This window comes from Streptopelia decaocto (assembly GCF_964273445.1).
Source record: "Streptopelia decaocto genome assembly, chromosome: 3".
Lineage (NCBI taxonomy): Eukaryota > Metazoa > Chordata > Aves > Columbiformes > Columbidae > Streptopelia > Streptopelia decaocto.
In genome coordinates, this window is record NC_138656.1 from 121,457,161 (window position 1) to 121,481,913 (window position 24,753).

At 60.7% G+C, this 24,753-nt stretch overlaps 1 protein-coding gene across 2 annotated transcripts; it reads right to left on the bottom strand.

The window, feature by feature from the left end:
• Positions 1 to 539: 539 nt before the first annotated feature.
• On the bottom strand, positions 540 to 13,981 carry FNDC4 (fibronectin type III domain containing 4). 2 transcript variants are annotated; one of them, XM_082047303.1, is made up of 6 exons: positions 13,814 to 13,981; positions 7,054 to 7,169; positions 6,379 to 6,583; positions 4,824 to 4,913; positions 3,520 to 3,653; positions 540 to 2,084 (listed from the first exon to the last, which is right to left on the bottom strand). In XM_082047303.1, the coding sequence occupies exons 1-6, from the start codon at positions 13,884 to 13,886 to the stop codon at positions 2,052 to 2,054; spliced, it is 651 nt and encodes a 216-aa protein (XP_081903429.1). In that variant the 5' UTR covers positions 13,887 to 13,981; the 3' UTR covers positions 540 to 2,051. The 2 variants fall into 2 exon arrangements, with proteins under 2 accessions (XP_081903429.1, XP_081903428.1); XM_082047302.1 differs by having other exon boundaries at positions 540 to 2,087.
• Positions 13,982 to 24,753: the final 10,772 nt, after the last annotated feature.

Here is a 24,753-nt window from a genome sequence, read left to right on the forward strand (position 1 = left end):
CCGCGCCTGCCTCCCTCGTTACTCACCCTTGCTCCTCGCGGTGGCCCCTGGGGACCAGCCGAGGCTGAGCAGCCCCTGGAGATGGCGGAGGATGTGTTCGGCATGTGTGACCCTCAGGGAGCAACAGCTCCTGACCCGGAGGAGCAAGGATGGCCTTGCCTCTGCAGTTCAGCCTCACAGCCTCTCACGAGTGAAATGAGCTGGTTTTTAAAGGAAAGCTCTGCCTTTATAGGAGCATAAACAACGTTTTTTTACTGGTGTGGTTTGGGTTTGAGTGCTGGGGTGACATGCACAAGTGTGCGAGGTGCTGTGGCTCTGCTGGGCTCTGGCCTCCTCCCAGGCGCTGCTGCCCCGCTGTGTGTGCTCCCTGCACAGCGTGTCCAACCGCAGGACAGGGCCCAGCACGCAGCACTGGCACCGCCTTGGGGCAGCGGTGTGCAGGAGACCTTGAGGACCTGCAGCTCCTGCACAGCACGCAGGAACAGGTCTCCTTCTAAGGAGTGCTGGTACACAAACACACACACGCGCAACACTGCAGGGACAATGCTGCCTTTGAGCCAGGATGCTTTTATTGAGAAGACCCCTCCACGGGGCGTTGCTTATGCTGCCCCTTCCCCACCTTGTCCTGCAGCAGGAGCTGAGCAGTGCCTGGGAGGAAGAGTCCTGAAAGTGCTTTACAGGGAGGTTTATTTCTGGAAGACGCTGGATCCTGTGATGCTGGAGTCCAGGGCTGCAGAGCCAGCACCCCGGCTCAGTGCAAGCCCGCAGAGCATGGAGGGAGAGCAGCAGCTGCCGTCTCTGCAGCAGAGACCCTCCCCTCATGGCCCTGTTCTCTCCCCCTGCTGGCAAGACGACACGTGCCCCAGCCCGGGACACAGGGCAGCGCAGATACCAGTGAGACGCTTCCGCCCGCCGGCTCGGGCAGCGCTGCAGCTGCGCCAGCGTGGCCGACGGCTCACAGCCTCGCACGAGCAACAGCAGCTCTGGGCACGCAGGGCCAGCCCCTTCCAACAGCTCTGTGTTCCAGCAGCCAGCCTCGTGCAGGCCACGGGACCAGCCCCAGAAACAGCAGCAGCAGCAGCAGCAGCAACCATACACCCGCAAGACAGGAGCCAGGAGCAGCACGTGCCGCTGTCACAGCAGGGCTGTCCCCAGAGCAGTGATGAGCGCTGCAGCGCACACCCTCCTGGGCCTCAGCACATCACCGCAGGCAGCATGGCCACCGCGCTGCACTCAGGGCGCTTGGCCGCTCCCCACAAACAGCCGAACGCGACAGAACTGAGCCCTGCCAGGAGCCAGCAGCGGCGCCTGCTCCTGCAGCTCTGAGGGGTCACGCCGCCCGCCGCACGGCTCCTGCCCTGGCTGCACGCTCTGCGGCTCCAGGCACCGCGGCCGCACGAGCTCCTCGCGCTCAACGTGTCTTTGTCCCCTGCAGCAGGGAGAGGCCCTGGACCCCCTACACGGCAATGATGGGGCACAGCGCAGCCCCGTTCAGCAGAGATCCACTCTACAGCCCCCGAGACAAACCCTCTGCCCCCCAGCCACAACCTCCCTGGCAGCGCTGGGGCAAACGCCTGCACTGCCCCATCCCCTCGATCTCGGGGCCAAACGCAGAGCAGCTCCTGCCCTCCGGGCCCAGCCACAGCAGCCGAGGGCAAGCTCTGCTCCGGGCTGAGGAACCGAGTCCGCGGGCTCACCCGAGGCTGGGCTGAGCCGGCGCTGCCGCCCCTCAAGCCCCGGCCCCTCTGCTCTCCTCGACTTGCCCCCCGGGCTGGCGGCGTGGCCCCCCGGCCCTTCTCAGCTCCGTGCTCCACAGCAGCAGGAGCGGGGCCAGGCGCGCGGGACGGGCAGGGCCGCACGCTGCATGCATGGCTGGGAGCCGGCTCCATGCGCATCCCCGGACAGGCGCCCTCGGGAAAGCAGTAAGTTCTGATACGCGGATCTTCACATGCAGAGTTCCAGGCTGGGCGCCTGGTGCTGCCTCTTCTTCCAAGGCCTGCTTCGGCTCCGGCAGGCTGCCCAGGACCGCAGACACGGAGCTGGTGCTGCGCTTACACCTCGATTATGTTGACTGAGGGAGACTTCTTCTAAGAGAGAAAAACCTGCTTTAAAGCCCTGCTTTGCTAAGCCCCTGGGCTGCAGAGCCCCAGCCCCCAGGGAGGCGCCCAGGCCAGCAGAGCTCCCTGCAGAAGGGCCGCAGCTGAGCCCTCTGCCCCCAGCTGAGGGGCCACGAGCTGCAGCAGCGACCTGGCTTCAGCACCTCCCTCGGGAGACCGGGGAGCCAGCCCCGAGGCCACAGCCTCTGCACCACCCGCCGTCCCGCACCAAGGGTCGGGTGGCCCAGCTGCGTCACCCCTTGCCAGGTGAGTCCCTTCAGCCACACACTTGCCTCCCCAGGAAGCCTCTGCCCACTGCTGTGGCCCAGGACTCCTGGGCGAACCTGCCCCACACTCTTCAGCCTTCAGGCCTTGCAGATGCCTGGTGGCTTCTACCTGGTCCCCAGTGGTAGCCACGCTATGCCTGATGCCCGTGGACAGGAGGCAGGCGCAGGGCGAGAGCAGAAAAGGTAAGCAAGGGGTAGGCGGATGTCTGCCATGGGGCAGAGATTCTACAAAGCAGGGCAGGACCAGTGTGGAGGGGCAGAGGAGGCTGCCGAGCGCCACATCCACGCCGCGTCCCTCGCGGCAGCTCTGGTGCGTGCCAAGGGAACTAAAGGCTGCACGTGGCCAGGTGCATTTTCTCAAAAAAACTGTTGCAAGCACCAGCAGGTACCTTCCTTTACAGTAAAAGGAATGTGCTCGTTGAAGAGCACGGCAGATCCGTGCATTCAGGAGGCGCTGTGAAGGGAGGGGGGGCTGGCTGCTGCACGTTCATTTTGTAGCTCAGCAGGACAGGAGGCGAGTGTCCCCACCAACACGCTTCATAACAGGATCGAGAGCTGCACCATTGCCCGCTACTTCACAGCAGCTTGGCCCTGAAGCCAGGAGGGGGAGCAAATGAGCCTTTTCTTTCTTACACCTCATAATTAAGGACTGAAAGAATATACTTGCAATTCTGTCACCTTCAAGGATGCCAAGAGTACGGTGAGTGCAAAAAGACAAACTGAGGTGCCTCAGCCCTGTACAGGTGAACTCCGCAAGCAGCAGAAACAGGCCTTTGCACCTGGCTCAGCAGCCCTGCACGAGCAGGGGCGGCTTGGAGCAGGGGCCAAGAGGAGGGATCCTTCGGGCAAGGAGCAACGGGGAAGCAGAGAGGTGCGGCCTTGGAGAGGCACAGCAAAGCAAGGACAGGTACCACCCTGCGTGCGGGAGCCGTCCCAGCGGACACATCCTGCCACCTCTTCCCGTGCTCCTCCTGCAGGCACCCACGGGGCACACACGCTGCCCCAGAGCGAGCAGGGCTCGCTGCGCCCTCACCCCACGCTTTGTGGTGAGAGCCCGCGCCGAGGTGTTTCTCCCTCTGAGAAGCAGGCCCTGCCCGGGCAGCGAGCGCAGCAGCCAGCACGCGCCCCCCGCGCACCTTGCTGCGCAGCAGCCCCCCGCTCGGCCGCTCCGGCGTGCTGTGCTCCGAGGACGGCTTGGTCTTCTCCTTGTTGTTGTTGGAGTCGTTGTCCTTGATGATGTCGTACTGTCTGCAGAAGAGGGCGATCACCGCTGCGGAGAGAGAGGGGGTGAGGGCCTCCCCCGCGCCCCTGCGCCTCCCTCACCCCGCAGAGCCCGGGGGCTGCTGCCCCACGCCCTCCCGGTGTCAGCCTGGACCACCCGGCACCTCTGCACGTGGCCAGGCCGGTCTCCTTGGGCAGACAAGACACAGACGTGGCTGAAGCCACCAGGGCATGTGCTCAGTGCCCACGGCTCGGGGTTCTGAGGCCAAAGGCAGATGCCGAGGCACCCAGAGGGACAGTCCTTGAGGTCAGCGAGCAGCTGAGCGGGTTTGAGCGCCGCCAGCAAAGCACCGGCTCACTGGTCCAGCACTTGTGAACCCACAGAGCCAGCCCTTGGCTTTGTCCTGTCTTGCAAACTGAGTGCACGGTCACGGTCTTACAGCACCCATCTCACTCGGGACATGTCCTGCAGCGTGGGACCCTGGAAGCAGGACTCCGGACCCGTGTTTGACCTGTAATCATTAGATGTGCTGGACCCATTCAAACCACAGCGCCTCATCACAGCCCGCGCAGGCCGGACCTGACGGCTCCCTGCTGGCACAGCAACCTGCACAAGCTGCAACCCAGCAGCAGATATCTTGTCTTTTCTTCCAGTGCACTAGAAAAGTGTTCAAGGCCAGGACAAGGAGATTCCTGCAAGATGCCACTAAAAAATCCACATTTACTGGCAAGGGAATGGGGGACAAATGACTCCCACTCACGGCAGCCGCACGTGACCAGGCGGGAGCCGACCGTCCTCCGCGAGGCTCCCTGCGCCTGCTGTCTGCCGGAGCCGTGCCCTGACCAGGCGCCGCACGCAGACGCGCAGCTGCTGCCACCACTGCAGCAACGCCGCCCCATGTCAGATGAGCCAGCGAAGGCCCGAGTTACAACAGTTAATGCCAGCTGGGACGCTCCCACCTGCAGTTCTGTATTGCCTGAGTGCCACACTGTCTCTCCCAGCACAGCCAGCCCACACACTCCAGGCCACCACTGCTGACACGGGCTGGGGTTGCTCCTTCTACTCCACTGGCTCAAGCTCCTACAGAGACTCAACGGACTTATGGAAGGGATGCCAGATCCACACCAACGGCCTCTGCACTCTCCCGAGCCCCATCCTCTTCATGGACCCTGGACCGCACCTCTGCCCAGCCCGCTGGGACATTGCCGGGGCACTCACCTGCCCACATGAGCAGCACGGCCACGATGATGATGATCTCGCCTGTCTGCAGCTGCCTGTCTTTGTCCAGCCCTTCCATGGTGATGTCGCCTGCAGGGAAGAGAACCCGGGCAGGGCTGGCAGCAGACACCCTCCCACCAGAACCCAGGTCAGGACCAGCAACACAAGGACCTGAGAAGGGGCTCCAGAAGAGAGAGGCACCCCTGCCCAGACAGGGCTGGGTGTGGGACGACACCTTGGCACAGGGTGGACACTCAAGCTGTGGCTTTCCTGTGTCAGATAAACCATCCTAGCTACCACAGGCAGTGAGGGATCCTAACAGCTCGTTTCAGTTCAAGTAGAGACTGCACAATGCACAGGAGTAATCACAGAGGTTATTCCCTATGTAGGGACCAGGGCAGGTTAGGAAGGCCCTGAGCTGAACACAAAAGCTCTGAGGAAAGTAACCCGTGTGCTTGCCCTGTTAGACTTGAGAAGTCCCCCTCTTCTGGCCAGTGCTGGAGACAGACTCCTGTGTCCAGTGCACCTCTGTGTCCAGCGCACCGTGTCCAGTGCACCTCTGTGTCCAGCGCACCGTGTCCAGTGCACCGTGTCCAGTGCACCTCTGTGTCCAGTGCACCGTGTCCAGTGCACCTCTGTGTCCAGTGCACCTCTGTGTCCAGTGCACCTCTGTGTCCAGCGCACCGTGTCCAGTGCACCTCTGTGTCCAGCGCACCGTGTCCAGTGCACCGTGTCCAGTGCACCTCTGTGTCCAGTGCACCGTGTCCAGTGCACCTCTGTGTCCAGTGCACCTCTGTGTCCAGTGCACCTCTGTGTCCAGCGCACCGTGTCCAGTGCACCTCTGTGTCCAGCGCACCGTGTCCAGTGCACTGGGTCCAGTGCACCTCTGGGTCCAGTGCACCTCTGTGTCCAGCGCACCGTGTCCAGTGCACCTCTGTGTCCAGCGCACCTCTGTGTCCAGTGCACCTCTGTGTCCAGCGCACCGTGTCCAGTGCACTGGGTCCAGTGCACCTCTGGGTCCAGTGCACCTCTGGGTCCAGCGCACCTCTGGGTCCAGCGCACCTCTGGGTCCAGTGCACCTCTGGGGAACTGCCTCTCCTGGATTCCTGTGTCATCTCTCACGGACCAGCATGCAGGCAAACCCCAAGGCCAGAAGGCACAACATGGACATGAGCAGGAAAGGAGACTACGGGCCTCTGCCATTTGTCCCTTGGTAGTCTGCAGGCTGGGAGATCCAAGAGCCTGCTCAGTATGTGCTTCCCACAGGCAGCAGCTGAGCAGCCCAACGCAGCTGTCCTGCCACAGCCTGCTTAGCTGAACAGGGTGCCAAGGCCTGTGACAGGGCGGCTGTAAACCAGGGCTTGGGGACATTATTGTGGCCACAGTGGACACAACAGCAGCCTGTACCACCCTGCTCCCTGTTACGTCCCTGTGCGTCCCAAGCATCTGCTGCTCAAGGCAGCGCCTTCCTGGCTGGCTGCTGGACCCCTCTGTGCCGCGGACACCGCGGCTGCGGCCCCCCAGCAGCACCGGTGAGCCCGAGGAGCCGCCTCACCTTGGTTGGAGCTGTTGGAAGGGAGGCGGTCGGTCTCCTTCAGGGTTCGGAAGTGGACACGCTTACTGGCCTGGCTCTCCCCGTACAGGCCGATGCTCTGCACCTGGATGATGTAGTCAGCATCCTCCGCCAAGTCCCACAGCACGCAGGCGCGGTTGGTGGTGTTCACCTCCCGGATGAAGCGCTGCATCTGTCCGTCCTGCCGCTGCCAGAGCGAGGAGCCGTCACCGGGAGCTGCTCCCGCCGGGCACAGACCCCGTCTGCAGCGCTGCCTGGGCACTCTGCCCTCGCTCCTCCCTTCCCGGGCAACCATCCACCCCCGGGCTGCGCCAGCGCTCTGTGCGCAGCACCCCTGCGGGCCTGAGCGCCACCGCTCCCTGGAGAACCCGCCACCGCCTGGGGCCGTGCAGGTGGAGCAAGGCAAGCAAAGAGGGGTCCTGTCATGGCTGAAGCACCATCCTTACCCAGAGAAATCGCAGGGAAGCCACTGGAGGGACCCCAGCACAACCCACCAGATGGATGGCTCAGCCAGGGCGCCCTGGCACAGGCTGCTGAACAGCAGAGGTGTCCCCAAGCAGCTGCCATGGGAGCTCCAGACTGCGGCAAAGGGCTGGCACAGGAGCATGCTGGCGAGCGGTGATGGGTCCCCAGCCCCCTGGGGACAGAGCCTGGTACCTGCTGTAAGATGGCATAGCCGATGACCACGTCTCCTTCTGGGACGTCCCAGGAGACTGTGGCAGAGTTCGCCTTCAGCTGCGTCACGGTCACGTTGACAGGGGACGGTGGCCTGTCTGGGTGAGCCCGGGAGGGACCAAGGCAAGGCACAAGAAAGAGGCAAAAGAAGATGTCTCAGAACAGGCACTGGCCCCTGCACACCACCACAGGACCTCTCCAGCACCTGCCCATAGCAGCACAGCGGTCAGGGCTGCGGGGAGCAGCTCCTCCGGAGAACGTGTCCCCAGGAGCGGGGGGCACATGGCAGAGCCAGCGGCACAAGCCGGGCACGGCGCTCCTGGGGCTGTGGCAGCACCACCGCGGGGTGCGGGCCAGGGCTGCTCCATGCCCGTGCGGCTCCCCGCGGCACCAGCAGCCTCAGCTTGTGGGCCAGGAGCCCGCACGGTGCTGGTGCACGTGCTCACGCACTCTCGCCCGCCGCAGCGTCCTGAGCAGGGACGATGACGAGCTCGTGAGGCGCCCGGCTGGCTCTGCTCCACAGGCCGTGCAGCGGCAGACGCAGCTGTTGCTTGCGATACGTGTTCACGTAAAAGGGATTAGCGATGCTGACCCCGTGCCCAGGCTGCCAGACCCGGCTAAAGACACGAAGGGCCCCCCGTAGGCTCCTTCCACCTTGCAGACAACAAAAAGGGAAATGCATGGACGCCTGTCCTGAGCAAAAAAGAATGAGAGTTTAAGAGACTATCATGGCAATTTAACCAGTCCCTGCAGCACAAAATCACCCGAAAGGAGGAGTCCCTGCAGCCTGCCCCGGAGTCCTGCAGAGACCCTGCTGTCAGAGAGAGCACTGTTCCCAACCGCTCTGCACGAGGGCAGCTGCTGGCAGACCCGAGGGACCCTCCCTGCAGCCCCGACTGTCACCCCTTGGGAAGCGTCCTTCACCAGCTCCAGCACCAGCAGTGCGGCTGCCGGGTACCAGCCCTCGCCGGCTCGGCTGGGCACAGCGCATTCTGCGCAGGGAAGTCCCACGTCTCTGCAGGGGCCAGAAAACCCAAACAGATCTTACACTGATGCACTTCTTAAACCAAGGCTGTGGTGGCAACATCAGTCTCCTCTAAGCTCTGGGGCTGCCCTGCGGATGTGCACATCACGAATGCCTGGCACATCACCCAGAGCTGTGTAGGAAGCAGCCCAGACACAGTATTTATATACCAACTGTGACAGAAAAATGGGGCAGCTTGGAATAAACACACTATGCAACTCAATCTGGCCATCTCATCCGCCTGGCACGGCTCCCTGCTCGGGGCGGCGAGGAAAGCCTGCCAAGCGGCAGAGCTGGCGCCCAGCCCCGCAGCGCGCCGGCCGCAGCGCTGGCAGCAGCGCGCACGCTGCCGCCTGACGCACCCGCCTCTGCACCGTCCCCAGGCTCCGCAGCACCGCGAGCAGCGCGGGGTCCTGCACAGGTACACAGACCCGCACAAACAGCCGACTTTGGTCTGGAAATCAGACACAGGAGCGCAAGAATAAAGACACCAAGGCTGCTGTGCATGTGTCCTCTCTCCCTGTCAACAAAACAGTGTCCTACAAGCTGCTTGTGTAGCACAAGTTCAAACAAGTTCAAACAGAACCCCAGAGTGTCAGGGGTTGAAGGGCCCTGGAAAGCCCATCCAGGTCAATCCCCCCCTGGAGCAGGAACACCCAGCTGAGGTTCCACAGGAAGGTGTCCAGGGGGTTGGAATGTCTGCACAGAAGGAGACTCCACAACCCCCCTGGGCAGCCTGGGCCAGGCTCTGCCACCCTCACCCCAACAAGTTGCTTCTCCTCTTTCAGTGGAACCTCCTGTGTTCCAGTTTGCACCCATTGCCCCTTGTCCTGTCCCTGGTTGTCACCAGAAGAGCCTGGCTCCATCCTCCTGACACTCCCCCTTTCCATCTTGATCCCCAGCAATGAGTCCCCCCTCAGTCTCCTCTTGTCCAGCTCCAGAGCCCCAGCTCCCTCAGCCTTTCCTCACACGGGAGATGCTCCACTCCCTCCAGCATCTTGGTGGCTGCACTGGACTCTCTGCAGCAGTTCCCTGTCCTGCTGGAACTGAGGGGCCACAACTGGACACAATATTCCAGGTGTGGTCTCCCCAGGGCAGAGCAGAGGGGCATGAGAACCCCTCTGACCTACTGACCACCCCCTTCTAACCCACCCCAGGTCCCATTGGCTTCCTGGCCACAAGGGCCCAGTGCTGGCTCACGGTCACCCTGCTGTCCCCAGGACCCCCAGGTCCCTTTCCCCTACGCTGCTCTCTAATAGGTCATTCCCCAACCTATACTGAAACCTGGGGCTGTTCCTGCCCAAATATAAGACTCTATGCTTGCCCTTGTTCTATCCCATTAAATTTTCCCCACCCAACTCTCCAGCCTGTCCAGGTCTCTGGATGGCAGCACAGCTTCCAGTGTCACCACTGCTCCCAGCTTGGTGTCACCAGCAAACTGGCTGATAGTGCACTCTCTTTCCTCACCCAAATCATTGATGAATATATTGAATAATACCGGCCCCAGTGCTGCCCCTGAGGCTCTGCACTAGATCCAGGCCTCAGCTGACTCTGCCCATTGACCACGACTCTCTGGCTTCTTCCCTTCAGCCAGTTCACAGTCACCTCACTCCCCGCTCATCCAGCCGCACTCCCTCAGTTCAGCTGTGAGGATGCTGTGGAGACTGTGTCAAATGCCTCACTCAAGTCAAGGTAGAGCACATCCACCGCTCTGCCATCATCCATCCACCTCGTTATGTCTTCATAAAAGTCAATGAGGTTGGTCAAGCAGGACTTCCCCTTGGTGAAGCCATGCTGACTGCCCCTAATGACCCTCTTATCCCTGATACGCCTTGAGATGGCACCAAGGAGAAGTCGTTCCATCAGTTTCCCAGGGACAGAGGTGAGGCTGACCAGTCTATAATTACCCGGGTCCTCCTTCCTGCCCTTTTTGAAGACTGGAGTGACATTTGCTTTCCTCCAGTCCTCGGGCACCTCTCCCATTTCCCAAGGCTTGCCAAAGATGATGGAGAGCGGTCCAGCAATGACCTCAGCCAGCTCCCTCAGCACCCGCGGGTGCATCCGATCCGCACCCATGGATTTATGGTGTCCAGATCACCTGACTGCTCCCTGACCCAGTCCTCACCAACCAGGCAGACTCCTCCACTGTCCTGCCTTCCCCTGGGCCTCAGCGCTGCGGGATCCTCAGGACAGCCCCGCAGAGCAGAGACAAAGAACATTCAGTAACTCTGCCTTCTCTGTATCTTCTGTCACCAGGGCACCCCCCTTGTTCATCAGTGGGCTTACATTGCCTCTGGCGTTAGTTTTATCTGCCATGTACTTGAAAAAGCTCTTTCTTCCTGTGTTCTGCCAGAGGCAATTGAGACAGATAGGAGGGTCACCCACAGAGCCCAGAAAACACGTCCTCAGAGAGATCCCGGGGCTGAGCGCATCCCAGCCTGTCTCACCAAGAGACAGGCACTGAAGACAGCAGGAGCGAGGACATGGCAGGAGGCTGCGCCTTCTCTTTCAGAACAGGAGGCTGGAATACCAGGAAGGATTCAAAGATACACCCAAACATCCTCTGTCCCATGAAGAGTGTGTCTCCTTAGAGTTCTGCCTGTGGGAACTTGGTTCATCACTGACTTGTGAGGGGGAGCCTGAGCCAGGTCCCTGTCTGCAGGCCCTGGGCTCCCCCGAGCCAGCAGCGAAGGCGGTGGAACAGAGCTGCCCAGAGGGGCCGTGCAGCAGCGTGTTCGCGCGCGGGCCGAGTCCCCCCGGCGTGCCTGGTTCTCCGCAGGTCCGGTGCAGCGCTCGCGGCAGAGCTGCAGGCAGCGCCCTGTCCGTTGCCAATAACCAGGCAGAAGCATTTCAAAGTGTGGGGGTCTGCGATGTTTCTGCTGCCCATCAGGTGTAAGAACAGCTGTCCAAGGCCACCGCTGTGCTAGCAAATGTAAGGAGGTCAGGAACAGCCCGGGAATCCAGTGGTGGAGACTAGGCCTGGGAACGGCTCTGGTCTGAGCAAGCGGTATGTGCCAAAGGCCCAGCCTGAGCCATGAACCGCTCCTGGGACGCAGCACTGATGTGCTCCTTTCTTCAGAACTCACGAGCTTGATGCTGTGGATGTGACCAGACCCTGCCAGCCAGCGTCAGGACAACAACAGGACTTGGTGCTTCACGGGATGCATCTACAGTCATAAATTAGGTAGCTTTTTACATCTAATGGAATGAGGTCTGAAGATGCCCAAAGGGGGCAGTTGGACCTTCCAACCTTTAAGCGTACATGAGGTCTGACGTCTCTGCGACACACAAGTCTGTGGATGGAGCCCGCAGCAGGCTCCCTGCCCTGCACGAGAACCTTCTGGGCCTCTGCAGGAGCTCAGCCTGGCCCAGCCCGGGTTTCCAGGATGGGGATGCTGAGACACGGTCCTGGCGCTGAGTCACGTGTGATTTGAGAACAAAGGCTCTGCTGCTGGGTCCACACCTGACAGACCTGCCCGGACTGTACCTGGCCAGAGCTGGCACAGGCCCCGTGCAGGAACGCCCTGGGGGGATAAAACCCTGGCATCAGACTGCACAGACAGACACTCAGACAGCAGGATCTGCTACAGCATCCAGCACCAAGCCCCAGATGTCCCTCATGGAGCGAGGGGAGGGCGAGAGGTCACGGGGGCATAGCAGAGCCACACACACGGCCAGTCACCGCTTCAGACCTTGTACGTCGCACGCACACCCCGCGCAGGCTCCAGGCAAGCGGACCCCACCCTGTGTGACAGCGGGACCTGAAGGTGCTCAGGCCGCAGCTCTTCATCGTTCGGCTTGCAGTGCAGCAAACTGCAGAAAAGACATTTCCGAGCACAGGGGATCTGCAGACCCAGCGGGAAGAGACAGGACAAGAAGTTTCAGAAGTCAGAACTAGAGGAGTTCACCCTAGAAACACGGGGGAATATTTAATCCCAAGGATATACAAGATGGGACCTCACTGACAGTCATCACGTGAAGTCCTCCAAAGGACAGATCACACAAAGGACAGCTCACACAAAGGACAGCTTTGTGTACGATCCCCACATTAAGCCTAACATCCTCCAGCCCACTCTGCAGCTGAGGTCAGAGCAGTTTCATGCCAGAGCTGTTGCCATAAAGGTGAGTGCAAGAGCTCAAAAAAACCTGTGCCTGAAGCCAAATACTAAAACATCCCTGTGAAGCCAAGATGCTCCAACACCCTGCTGGGCTCTCTGGGAGAAGCATGCCACAGTTAAGCCCTGCCCAATGCACTAATTGCTAATGATTCTGCATCATTTATAAGTTATCCAGCTTCACTTTTGATTAAAGCCATATTAAGAAATGGACATGACCGCAGAAAGAGCAATCACTTACTTAGGGCCTGGCACACTGTTTGTGCTGCCAGCACAGCAGTGCGCTCTTTTCGGGCCAGCTGAAGGGGTGGGAAGAGCTGGCCGGGGGTGCTGGAGCCGGCAGCGCTGCAGTGCGGCCAGGCAGCGCGGACTGCCGACCCGCAGGCAGCCGGGCACCGCGCCGCATCTGCCACACAGCCTGCCCTTGTGGGTTAGAGATGCCCCTCAGGAGTGAAGCTGGCAGGTGCAGTGCTCATGGGGATGGGGCGCAGCTCTACTGCATCCTCCCCGTCCTGCCGGGACTCCAGAGAGGGACTCAGCTGCCCCTCGGCCTGTGCCCTTGGGGCTGCTGCTCAAGGGCACCCAGATGTTTGCCCAACTTACCGCTGCGGTGGAGAGGCAGGCATCAGACTGCACATCTAAAAATAAGTGGCTCCTTTTTAACAACCCTGACTGCATTCCCTTCTGAATCCATCAGGCCCTGGAGCATGTATTTCGCAAGGAGATGGAAAACATGGCAGAACGTATCAGAACTGGTCTGATAATCGCAGTTCGATTTAATACATCAGTGACCTGGACAAGGGGCAAATAGCAGAAGGCTGCTACTGACGCAGGGTCATTCATACTAGTAAAGGGAAGAGAGGACACGGGTACCCGGGAGCCGATAGACCTCGGTGTCCTGGCAAACACCAGCCCAGAGCGGGGCGGCAGGAGCCCTGTCAGCCAAGGAGCAGCTGGCAGGAGCAGCCCGGCCGGCGGCAGGGAGCCGCACGGCACGGAGCCGCACGGCACGGAGCCGCACGGAGCAGCCCCGCCAGGGGCATTCACTGCAGGGACTCGCTGCTCATGTGAGGGGCAAGGACGGGTCCGGGCGGCCTCGCCGCACGGGGACAAGGACAGCCCGCATGTCCCCGCTGCCTCGCCTAGAGCCGGAGGCTTCGGGAGCCGGAGCCGCTGCGGCGACGGCAGGTGCCCCCGGGAGAGCCCGGTACCCTCCACCGAGGGCCGCACGCCCTCCCACGGGGAGGGGACACGACACGGCCAAGGCACGGCTGGCTGGGGCCGGGGACAGCCCGGGACCCGAGCGGGCAAGGCCGGGTCCCCGCGGGGTCGCGGCCAAGGCCGTGTCCGGAACGGGGCGGCCGGCGGGAGGGTCCGGCGAGGGGCCGCAGCCCACAGCAGGGTCCGGCGCACGGCGGCGGAACGACCCGGACGGCGCCCGGCACCGACCCCCGCCCGGGAAGCGCCAGCCCCGCGCCCCCGCCCGGCCCCGCCGCAGGCGGCAGCGCGAGCGCCCGGGAGCGGGGCGGCCGCCGGGCCCCGCGGCAGCGAGCGGAGCGACGCGCGGCCCCGCGGCCCGTCCCGGCGGCCCGGCCGCACTTACTGGCTCGCACGAGGCAGAGGTCGCAGCTGAAGAGCAGCAGCACGGGCTTGAGGAACGCCGAGAAGCGGGCCATGCCGGCGCGGGGCGCCCGGACTGCGGCCCCGGCCCGGGCGGCAGCCCTGGCACCGGCCCGGCTCCCTGCGCCGCGGGACGGAGCGGGGCCGAGCCCCGGCCGCAGCGCGGGGGGGCGGAACGGCCGCCCGGACCGCCTCCCGCCCGCTCCGCCCCGCGCCGCACCGCGCCGCCCCCCGAGCGCCGCCGCAGCGGCTCCGGCACCGCAGCGGCTCCGGCACCGCCTCCCAGCCCGGCTCCGGAGCGGCCGGCGCCGCCCCCAGCCGGACCACCAAAATCACCGCGGCTCTCCCGAGCCGGACCCCCCAGTCTCTAGTGCCGCCCCCAGCCGGACCACCAAAATCACCGGCATCTCCACCGAACTGGACGCCCCAGTCTCTAGTGCCGCCTCCGGGCCGGACACCCCAAAATCACCGGCGCCGCCCCAGCCAGACCACCAAAATCACCAACATGTCCCCCGAACCGGACGCCCAAAACCGCCAGTGTCGCTCCCCTAGCTGCACCCCCAAAATCACCAGTGTCACCCCCCAAGCTGTACCCCAAATCACCAGTGCCATGCCCCAGCTGTACCCCCAAACTACAGTGCTGCTCCCACCCCATCCTGTACCCCATAACCACCAGCACTGCTCCCTGTGCTGCTCCCCACTAACCACCAGTACCGCCAGCATGCGGTGCCCCAGTAACCACCAGCGCCCACTCTCCCCATGCCGTCTTTCCTCACGCGGGGTGTTCACTCGTCTGCTGTTACACACGGACCCCCGGTGCTCACACTGTCCTGCTGCGGCTCCTCCACAAACCCCCGGGTTTCAGGGGTGTCGTTGCTCCACGACACAGCCGCCACAATATCGAGCCTTTGGCACAGGTGCAGACTGGCAGGAGGGTCAAGCTCAATCCGTGAGCGCCCTTGGATTCCAGGGGCTGCTGAGGTCACTCAGCTTCGCTGTGACTTTGGGCAGACGTGGGGACTCCTGAGGCTCCCCACTGTCCCTCTGGTGTCCTTCGCTGCAGCCTGTGTTGTCCTGGCTGTGTGGCAGCTGGACCAAGCCCTGGATGCAGTCAGCAATGGAGGTACAGGAGGTACATGTGTGTGCTTGTGGATGTGAGGGCACGTGCATGCACAGTTCAGTGCACTATGGCCCCTAAAATTCTTCCCTGCTCACTTCGCGAGGTCTCTCATAGTTACAGGGGAACTGGTCTGAGCTTTGGGGAAGGCTGTGGGAGGCCAGGGTAGTGCTGTTGCCATGGGGAGGATTTAATCTGCGGAGTTAGTGTGCAAGACGCAAGCTCGAGACAAGCAGAAATTGAGGTCTGGCAGGGCCCAGGTTAACTTCGCAGCTCTGTGGCAGATTGGGTGGTCTTTTGGCCTTGTCTAGGTTGTTCAATGCTGCTTTTCGGGTGCTTTTGGTGGATCAGAGATCACCTGCTCCCCATGCTGAGCCCCGTTGCTGCTGCATCAGCAGTGGCTGGGGTGAAGGTGGGTCTCCTCTTGCTTTCCCAGCAGGGTCTGCTGGGGGTGCCTTTTCTCTCCATTCGCGTGCTGGGGAGGGCGCCTCGAGGAAAGCCAGTGGCGGAGCTGTCAGCTGGGAGTCTGCGACTGCGAGAGGTTTTAGAGGAGCAGATTGCCAGTTGTCCCTTCTCTGCAAAACCCATTCTCACTTGGTCACTGTAGCTGTGTCCTGATTCACACTTGGTTATTGCAGAGCTGCCTGTTAACTGAGGTTGGTGTGAATATTGACTACTCCATGGCTTTTTTCGGCAGGCAGGGATTCCAGCTGTGTCACCGCCCGCTCCGTAGCGCAGGGTCCTGTGCCGCGGGGCACCGCTGTGTGTGCTGTGTCAAACGGCTTCTGCTCCTACCCCAGCTCTAAGTCAGGTCCTTCCTCCCGTACACTCAGTCACTGCCTTCACTTCATACCATGCATTTTTCTACTGGTAATTGACTTCTATAATTTGTCTTGTTTGCATGTTAATGGATTAGTTATTTTACCTGCACAGTAAACTGTTACTTCAGCTCTAATTGTTATCAGCACCACGACTTTGCTTCCTGCTACACGTATGTTCGCATGCTCTGCGGGATGCTTCTCGGTGTGTTCTTTCTGCACATAGCAGCAGGTCTCGCAGCCTTTGGAGCACAATCCTGAACACTGACATGTTGCCTCATTCCCTATCAATCGGTTGCATGGACCCCTTCAGCTCGGATTGCACAGCTGCAGGAGTTACTCATTTGCTCCCTGGCTTGCCCAGCGTTGCTCTAGACTGCACAGGTGTGGTCAATGAAGATGACATGTCAGATTTTAAAATATGTTATTTGGAAGGCTCAGCACTGTAGGTATCAGGTACCAGTGGATAATGCTGTTCTTTGACAGCAGAAACGGCTGTCGGTTGGCACTGTGGGACAGTTTATCCTGCATCCATCAAAGCCACTCTCAAGTGATTAGGTGTCCGTGTCCTTTCCCTACGCTCCAGGCTGCAACCCTATTGCTCACACAGGAGGGGAATCACGCTGCGATCAGCGAAGTTTATATCTGACCACCCTTGGCTGTTGGCTGAGTGGCATTTGCAGGCCCCGCACACCCGCAGATGGGTTGTGGGGCACGGGAAGGGCCGTGCGTGCCGCTGCGGGAGCTCGGCAAACGCCAGCACCGCGCCGGCCTGCGTGTGGCGCGGGGAACAGCCCGCGGCAGCTCGGGGACAAGCACGTGCTGCTCTGGGAGCAGAGAGCGTTTGCACATGTGGGCTGGGTCTATAAATAATAAAAACCAAGAGTTTTGAAAACTCTCCACACATATTTTATCACCATTTGAGTGTTTGGGATTTTGGCCAGGCAAAATTCAATTTGGAATCACAAATCAGGAACTAATACATCTAAACTGTATTATGTGCCTTATACTTGGGATTCAGTGGGGAGATCCAGCAGCAGGCTCGAGACCCCGTCCTTGCCTCTGCAAGCTGGGCTGCAGGCCCCACAGCCCCGCTCTGCCCGGTTCGCTCCCCCCTGCCCCGCGCCCACCAGCGCCCGCCCCGTCCCGTCCCGTCCGCGTTCGCCGCGTGCTGTGCCCCGTTCGCCAGCACAAGCTGCTCCGTGAGCAAACGCTGCGTGTGGACAAGGAGCACGTGCCACAGTGGCTGCTTGAGTGCCGAGTGTCACCTCCGTGTGACAGCTCCGTGCCCGTGCACCCTGCCTGGCACACAGGCTGCAGGAGGCTCCTTCAGCAAACAGCATTTCCCACAGAGTCCCTCAATACACTCGCCATCAGTCCTTAGTTTTGGCTGTCACCGAGGCAAACGTGAGGCTCTCGGAGAGGTGCTGGCATAGGAACACTCCACCCGTGGCGCAGGAGCCTCCTGCACCTGCACAACAACATTCTGCCGTCATCTCTCTCTGCCCAATACCGAATGCACCAGGGTTCCCAGCGCACCAGGATTCACCTCCGTGTCTGTGTCTGCGGCCTGGGAGCTGGGAAGGTCTGAGATGTATGGTATGATTGTTCAGAAACTGCCCATACCTTGTAGCATGTATATTTTACAGATTAAATGAAACCCACAGGCATGGATCTTGTGTCGCTAATCTAAGCCTTTGTCAGCTTTGACCTAGCGCGGGGTGCGTGTTCACAGATTCATGGAAGGAATTAACACTGCATGACCCGCAATAGCTGGGTCCTGACCTGGGGGTCCTGGACCTCCGTGACTGTTCCCTTCCTGAATGCCACACTCGGGCAAGTATTTCCCCAAGAGACACCAAGTTTAATGTCTGTGCAAATCTCTATGTCCCACATCCTCCCCCTGACATCACAAGTCTGTTCTGCCTGTGTCTGCTGCCAAAGCGTGTCAGGACAGTGCTGCCCAAGCTGGAATCCCAACAGCTCCAGCTCCCTGCTGCAGAGCCCCATGGCCAGGTGTGACCTGGTTATACCTGTGGGGACAGCCAGCCGCTGCTGCTGTGACATGGGTGGCCCTTTCCAGGTGAGCGGTGTCCTCCAGCCGGCTGCAGGCCGGCCTGGCGAGCGCTGGGAGGGCGACATGTCGCTCTGCCCGCAGCCCAGGCTCCATCGCCCGGCTGTCCCACGGCCTGGCGAGCGCTGGGAGGGTGACATGCCGCTCTGCCCATAGCCCAGGCTCCATCGCCTGGCTGTCCCACGGCCTGGCGAGTGCTGACAGGGTGCCTTGCCCGCTGTGCCCGCAGCCCAGGCTCCATCGCCCGGCTGTCCCGCAGCTGCCGGCCACACGCTCTGCAAAGCCGCCGGAGCTGCTGCTCTGGACTAGCGGTTCCTCGTCTCCCGTTCACTGGAAGATAATGTCCAAGGTGTGTCGTGAAGGTCCATTCACACCAATTCAGCCACGTCCACATGCCGGCTGCTGTAACTTACTTCCCTCCCACGGAGGTGGAATCAGCTCATTGGTTCCTCGTGATAATAATAGAGGAGGGCAAATGTACAGCAAATCACAGATATTTTCTAAAAAGCTGCTACAGGAAAACCTCACGTTGCCTTCAGCCAAGAATGGGCTCAGATCCGTCACCCGGTGATGGATATCGACCATTTGAGACTTCACGAACTTCACAGGATGTGGAAAGCCCCTCTGCTAGTCATTAGTAATCCCCAGTCCCTTTCTCTTCATTCGGTGATGGTGATTTTTTACCATCTACTGCATAACTGTTTTGGGGGAATTCAGTGCTGACCAAGAACAGACACTGATACTTTTGATTATCACGGGGTGTTGTAAAGTCAGGAGTTCTGCTATGTAATTATGTGCAACGTGAAAAGTAATTTATTCTGTTGGGTTTAGACCAGCTGTCCAATTATTTCTTCTGGCACTTACTAGTCTATTGTAAGAAATAGTTATTAATTATGTGCTATGTAATGCACTGCACCATTTGTGACACTGCAGATCCCTATTGTCTTTCCAAGCTGACGGGTTTTTTCTACCCTTTGAAGAGGGCGCAGCCGGACAGTACATGGTGTATGAGCTGTGGGTATCCTGTGCATTGATAATAATGGTATCGCTCAGCCCTTTCCCAGATCATCTGCAGCACATCAAGGCGCCAAAGCCAAGAGCCCAGTAAAGCTAAAAAGGGATCTGAGAGGTGTATTAAGAGCAAAGGTATCCAGTATTATCATGGTCATTAAGCACATGGATGATGGAATTTACTGAGCTGCTTTGCTCGGGAACTAAAATCAGTCTTTATCAAAGCTCACAGTGGCACACCTGGGGAAGAGGTTTGTTTGCTATTGCCCGTTCTGCAAAGGAGGGTGCAGAGGAGCAGAGAAATGCACAAAGCACTGACCCTGGGGCAGGAAAGACAAAAGGAACGAGGAGCCTGGAGCGGATCCTGCACCCCACGCTGACCCGTGCTCCGCAGGGACCCTGCAAACAAGGCGCCTGTGTTCGCGGGCTCACAGCCTGCGAGGAGCCTCAGCCTCCTCACCTGCTCCTCTTCTGCGGCTCCGTGTTCAGCCAGGGCCTCGGGCTTCAAGGAGCGAGAGAACTCACCTGGTGGTCCTCAAGAGGGAAGTTTGGGCAAAGCAGCTTGTGGTGAGAACCTGAAGGAGCCTGGGTGGTTTGGCCTAGAGACTGTGAAACTGCGGGGGACGTGCTGACAGCTGCTCCTCTGCCCCAGCGGCCGAGCGCGCGGAGCTGCCGCAGGCTGGCACGGTCTGTTCTGCGCCGGGGCAGCGCCCGGGCCGGTGCTGGCCTGGCCGGTGTGGGGAGCAGGGCTGGGCGCCCCTCGGCGTGGGGCTGGGGATGCTGACCTGGCTGTCACCTCCACCCTGGTCTTGCTCCTGACGGCCACAATGACGTTCCATCTGCATCACCGACCCTGGGATCCGCTCACTGTGTTTGCTTGTCTGACCGTGCAGTCGTTGCCCGTACCTGGGAGCAGCGCTGAAGTCCTGGGATGAAGGAGGGAACAAGCGTGCCAGCCAGCCCGGCTCCTCCAGGTTTGGTGAGGCCCATGGAGGCCCCCGCAGCGTCCCTGCCCAGAGGCCGTCGTGTTCCTGTGTGCTCCGCGGCGGTTGTGCTCGCTGGCTGCCCTGGCTGCTCGTGGCTGTGCGGCAGGAGCGACCCGGGCTCCGGCAGAGCCCTCGTCCTGCTGGGGCCGGGACGCGGGGCCTCCAGCGGCAGCCGCGGGCAGGTCAGCGGGGCAGCTCGGTGCTGGGGCCGGGACGCGGGGCCTCCAGCGGCAGCCGCGGACAGGTCAGCGGGGCAGCTCGGTGCTGGGGCCGGGACGCGGGGCCTCCAGCGGCAGCCGCGGGCAGGTCAGCGGGGCAGCTCGGCGCGGCAGCCGGAGAGGGGGAGACAGCAGCAGCTGGGCATTTAACCGTCTGCATCGATGGCCGTGGTGAAGGGCTGGCACAGCTGGGACAAAGTGAGCTGCAGTGAGTGTGGAGCCCGAGCGCCCAGCCCTGGTGGGACCTGGACCCGGCCAAACGCAGCAGGACCTGGCGCTGGGCCCTGCAGACTGTGCCCGGGCTGCCCTGCTGGTGCTGGCTGGTGACTGGTTTGGTGCTGCCTGGTGACCGGTGTGGTGTTGGCTGGTGACCAGTTCGGTGCTGGCTGGTGACCGGTTCGGTGCTGCCTGGTGACCAGTTTGGTGCTGGCTGGTGACCAGTGTGGTGCTGGCTGGTGACTGGTGTGGTGCTGGCTGGTGACCGGTTTGGTGTCGGCTGGTGACCAGTGTGGTGTTGGCTGGTGACCGGTGTGGTGTTGGCTGGTGACCAGTGTGGTGTTGGCTGGTGACCGGTTTGGTGTTGGCTGGTGACCGGTGTGGCAAGTGCTGGCGTCACCCTGGCGCTGCCTGTGGTGCTGGTAATGAAACCAACACCAAACGTGACAAGATTTCTCAAAGTGCTGCTTGACTCTTCAGGCCAGCTGTCTTCAGAATTAATTAGGTCGATTTCATAATTAAAGTACAGCAGGATCACCGCTGAGACAGGCGGGGACGGCGGTTTTATTGGGCAGCTCCACTGAGGTACTAATGAGTGCAGTGTCCTTTTTGATGCGTGTTGTATCAGGTTAAAATCCATCTCAGTTATGCTCAAAGCCCCCTGAATCAGAGGCATTTGCTTTTAAAACGTGCAATTGTACTCAGAAACAAGCCTCTTTCACCTCTTCAGGAGCAGGTAAGAAAAGCCAGTTAGTTATTCAAATAAAGCCTTTATTTAAACACAGACTAACTATAGTGAGAGAAACAGCCCTAGTGCTGACCGCTGCCCGGCACAGGACCCGGGACGGTCGCAGGCCGCGGGCGGGGCTCTGCTGCGGCGCGGGGCGAGGGGCCGGCGGGCGAGGGGCCGCGCGGGGCGCGGGGCCGGCGGGCGCGGGGCCGGCGGGCGAGGGGCCGGCGGGCGAGGGGCCGCGCGGGGCGAGGGGCCGCGCGGGGCGAGGGGCCGGCGGGCGAGGGGCCGGCGGGTGAGGGGCCGCGCGGGGCGAGGGGCCGGCGGGCGAGGGGCCGCGCGGGGCGCGGGGCCGGCGGGCGCGGGGCCGGCGGGCGAGGGGCCGGCGGGCGAGGGGCCGCGCGGGGCGAGGGGCCGCGCGGGGCGAGGGGCCGGCGGGCGAGGGGCCGGCGGGTGAGGGGCCGCGCGGGGCGAGGGGCCGCGCGGGGCGAGGGGCCGCGCTGGGCGAGGGGCCGCGCGGCCGCCTGCGCTGTGGGCCCCGCGGGGGCACCGCGGAGGGAACACGGGGGGGCGCCGGAGGCCAGCGCCTCCGTGAACGGGAGACAGACATCACCCGTTTGTTACATTTTGAAAACAGGTAAACCTCAAAAGAAGACTTTTCCCCATATCTTCGGCTATTTCTTTCTGCATCTGCCATTCGAATTCCCAAAAGATTTTGACGAGGTCCCTCCCCCAGAGCTCTTTGAAAAGTGAGGCTGAACGCACTGCACAGGATGGTTGTCCTGTTGGGGGTCAGAGGAAGCGATTGCAGGGGACATGTGGCATTTTCAGAGGAGCGAGGCCACTGGCGGAATCCCAGGGGGATCCACTCTAACACTGGCCTGTCCAAAATTTCCCTCTGATCTGGGAAATAAGCGGGCAGGGACTAAGACCAGGTTTGAGGATTACGCAGAGCAGCAACAATTGAAAGGTAACCACCAAGAAATGCTGAAGGATCTTAGAATATGAGGTGGTTGGGAGCTGGAACAGCAGAGACAACTCAGTGTTATGAAGAGAAAGGCACCCAGCAGCCTCTGCAATTGCCCCTGAGCCTCAGGCTCCTTCAGCTGGTCTGAGTTCCCCTGCTCATGGGGTTGCTGTGTGTGAAACGGGGATATGCTGAGAGCCCACAGCAATGCTTCGCCAGCTCCCACCGCCCAACTGAGCTGTGTATTGATGCTTCTTCCTCTTCAAAACCGATGACCAAGCATTCACTTCTCTTCTAGTTTGTGCCAGAGAACAATATCTTCTTTAAAAATGTGTGTGCATGCATACATACATACACATATATAAACTTATGTCTCTATACTGAACCTGTTGCTCACCAACACAGAACTCATCGGAGAGGCCCAGGCGGTGGCCTGGGCTGCAGTGGCCGTGCCCCGGAACTCACGGTCTCAGGGACACATCCAGGCAAACAGAACAGCCAGGACCATGAACCTCAGCGAGGGAACGAGTGGCTGGGGTGTGGGACCCCTGGGGAACGGCCCTCGGGAGAAAAGGAGCATGGGGGCTGCAGCTCTTTGAGGACACTGGAGCACAAGAACCGCGAATTCCCACACGCAGGGAGTCGGGAAGGGGAGGCAGGAGAGAGCGTGGCCGAGCGAGGACCCGTCAGACTGGAACACAGGAGGGAAATGCACAGGCTGTGGAACACATGTCCTGGGAGAACACAGGAAACTGGCCAGCAGTTTAGAGGTGGGATCAGGAAAGCTGGAGCTACATTTCCAAGGGATGTGAAGAATAATAAAGGCTTCTACAGGTACGTCAGTCAGAAAAGAAAGACATAAGAGCAGCTCTTCCCCCCTGTTTCCACTGGCCATTGCTGTTCCTACGCCTCCCGAGTCCCTGAGTACCGAGGCAGGGGCTGCTGGACGGAGTCCCACCCGTTGCAGGGGATCATCAGGCTTGGGGTCGAGGAACAAATATACACAGCCCATGGGACCGCAGAGGTGCAGCGCAGGGTCCCAAGGGAACTCACAGATGCGGTCACTAAGCTGCTCGCCACCGTATCTGAAAAGCTGTGGCACCTGGTCACCCGTGACTGGAAAAAAGGAAACATCACACTCAGTTTTAAAAAGGGCGAAAAGGAGGAGCCTGGAAGCACCGAGCAGTCAGCGTCACCTGCGCCCAGAAAGAGCACGGAGCAGACCCTCCTGGGAGCAGGTCAGGACGCGGGGACGACAGGGAGGTGACCAGAGACAGCCAGCAGAGCCGCACACGAGCCAGCGCACGCCTGCCCACCTGGTGGCCTTCCACAACAGTGTCAGGGGACAGCGGAGGAGCCGCCGATGTCACCAACGCTGACTTCTGTGAGGCTTTTGACACAGCCTCACAACATTGTCACTACATTGAAGAGCTATCGATTTGATGGATGGACGGTTCAATGGATAAGGCATTAGCTGGATGGCCACGTCCTAAGAGTTGCAGTCAACTAACAGCTCAGTGTCCAAAAGGGGATCAGTAACCAGCGGTGTCCCTCAGGGGCCCACGTTGGCACCAGTACTGTTAATCTCTCCACCAGTGACGCCGACAGGAGGATCTAGCGCAGGTATGCAGACGACACCAAGTTGCACGGTGCGGTTGATGCGCTCGAGGGCAGGGCTGCCATCGGGGGACCTGGACTGGCCTCAGGAGCGCGCCAGCGGGAGCCTCATGAGGTTCAACAAGGCCGAGCGCGAGGTCGAGGGAAGCCCTGGTATCAGTCCAGGCTGGGGAGGGAGGGATGGAGAGCGCATCTGCGGAGAAGGACCCGAGGGGTACTGGTGGACACACAATTGGACATGAGCGGCCATGTGCGGCTGCAACCCAGAAAGCCAACGGTATCCCGGGCAGCGCCAAAGGCAGCAAGAGGCTGAGGGAGGGGACTCTACCCCTTACTCTGCTCTCCTAAGACCCCACCTGGAGCTCTGTGTCCAGACCTGGGGCCCACAGAACAAGGACACAGACCTGTGAGAGCAGGTCCAGAGGAGGCCAAGGGAACGATCAGAGGGCTGGAATACATCTGCTGTGAAGAATGGCTGCGAGCTGGGGTGTTCAGCCTGGAGAAGGCTCCAGGGAGACCGTGTTGCAGCCTTTCCGTACTTAAAAGGGGCTGAGAAGAAAGATGAGGACACTTTACCAAGGTGTGCAGAGACAGGACACGGGACAGTGGTTCTGAACTGGAAGAGGGTAGATTCAGATTTCACGTAAGAAGACGTTTTTCACGATGGGGTGTGAGACGCTGCAGGTGACCCAGAGACGCTGTAGATGCCGAATCACTGGAAGTGTTCAAGGTCAGGTTGGATGGGGTTTTGAGCAACCTGATCTAATGAAAATGTCCCTGCTGTGGCAAGGGGGGTGGACTAGATGGTCTTTAAAGGCTCCTTGCATCCCAAATGATTCTACAGGGTAGAATGCTGACTAGGATTTGCAAAGTGTTCGGCTAACTGAACTCTTAACAATGGACTGAACGGTGAACGCCGGCATGGCAAGGCTGCCACCACCCCACCGGCGTGAGCCGGTCCAGCGAACGACCTGCTGCAGTGGGCACGTGCCGGCGGAGCACGAACCGACTGCTGGATCGTGACTTTTTCTCACGTGCCATGTTATGTGTGGGAATACACTGTTGATCTAACTCTGCAAAATCCAGATGGGCAGGAAGTATCTATGTCTAGAAAGCAGGTCTGGTTAGTAACTCATACATGACAGTAAATAGGACTTTAGCCTGAAATC

Bases quoted from the DNA above. Each gene is read 5' to 3' on its own strand.
- FNDC4 (XM_082047302.1), bottom strand. From the start codon at position 13,886: ATGGCCCGCTTCTCGGCGTTCCTCAAGCCCGTGCTGCTGCTCTTCAGC. The intron at 7,170-13,813 runs GTAAGTGCGGCC...GGGCTCACCCAG, and splicing joins CCTCTGCCTCGTGCGAGCCA to ACAGGCCACCGTCCCCTGTC. The intron at 6,584-7,053 runs GTACCAGGCTCT...TCGCTCTGGCAG, and splicing joins GCTATGCCATCTTACAGCAG to CGGCAGGACGGACAGATGCA.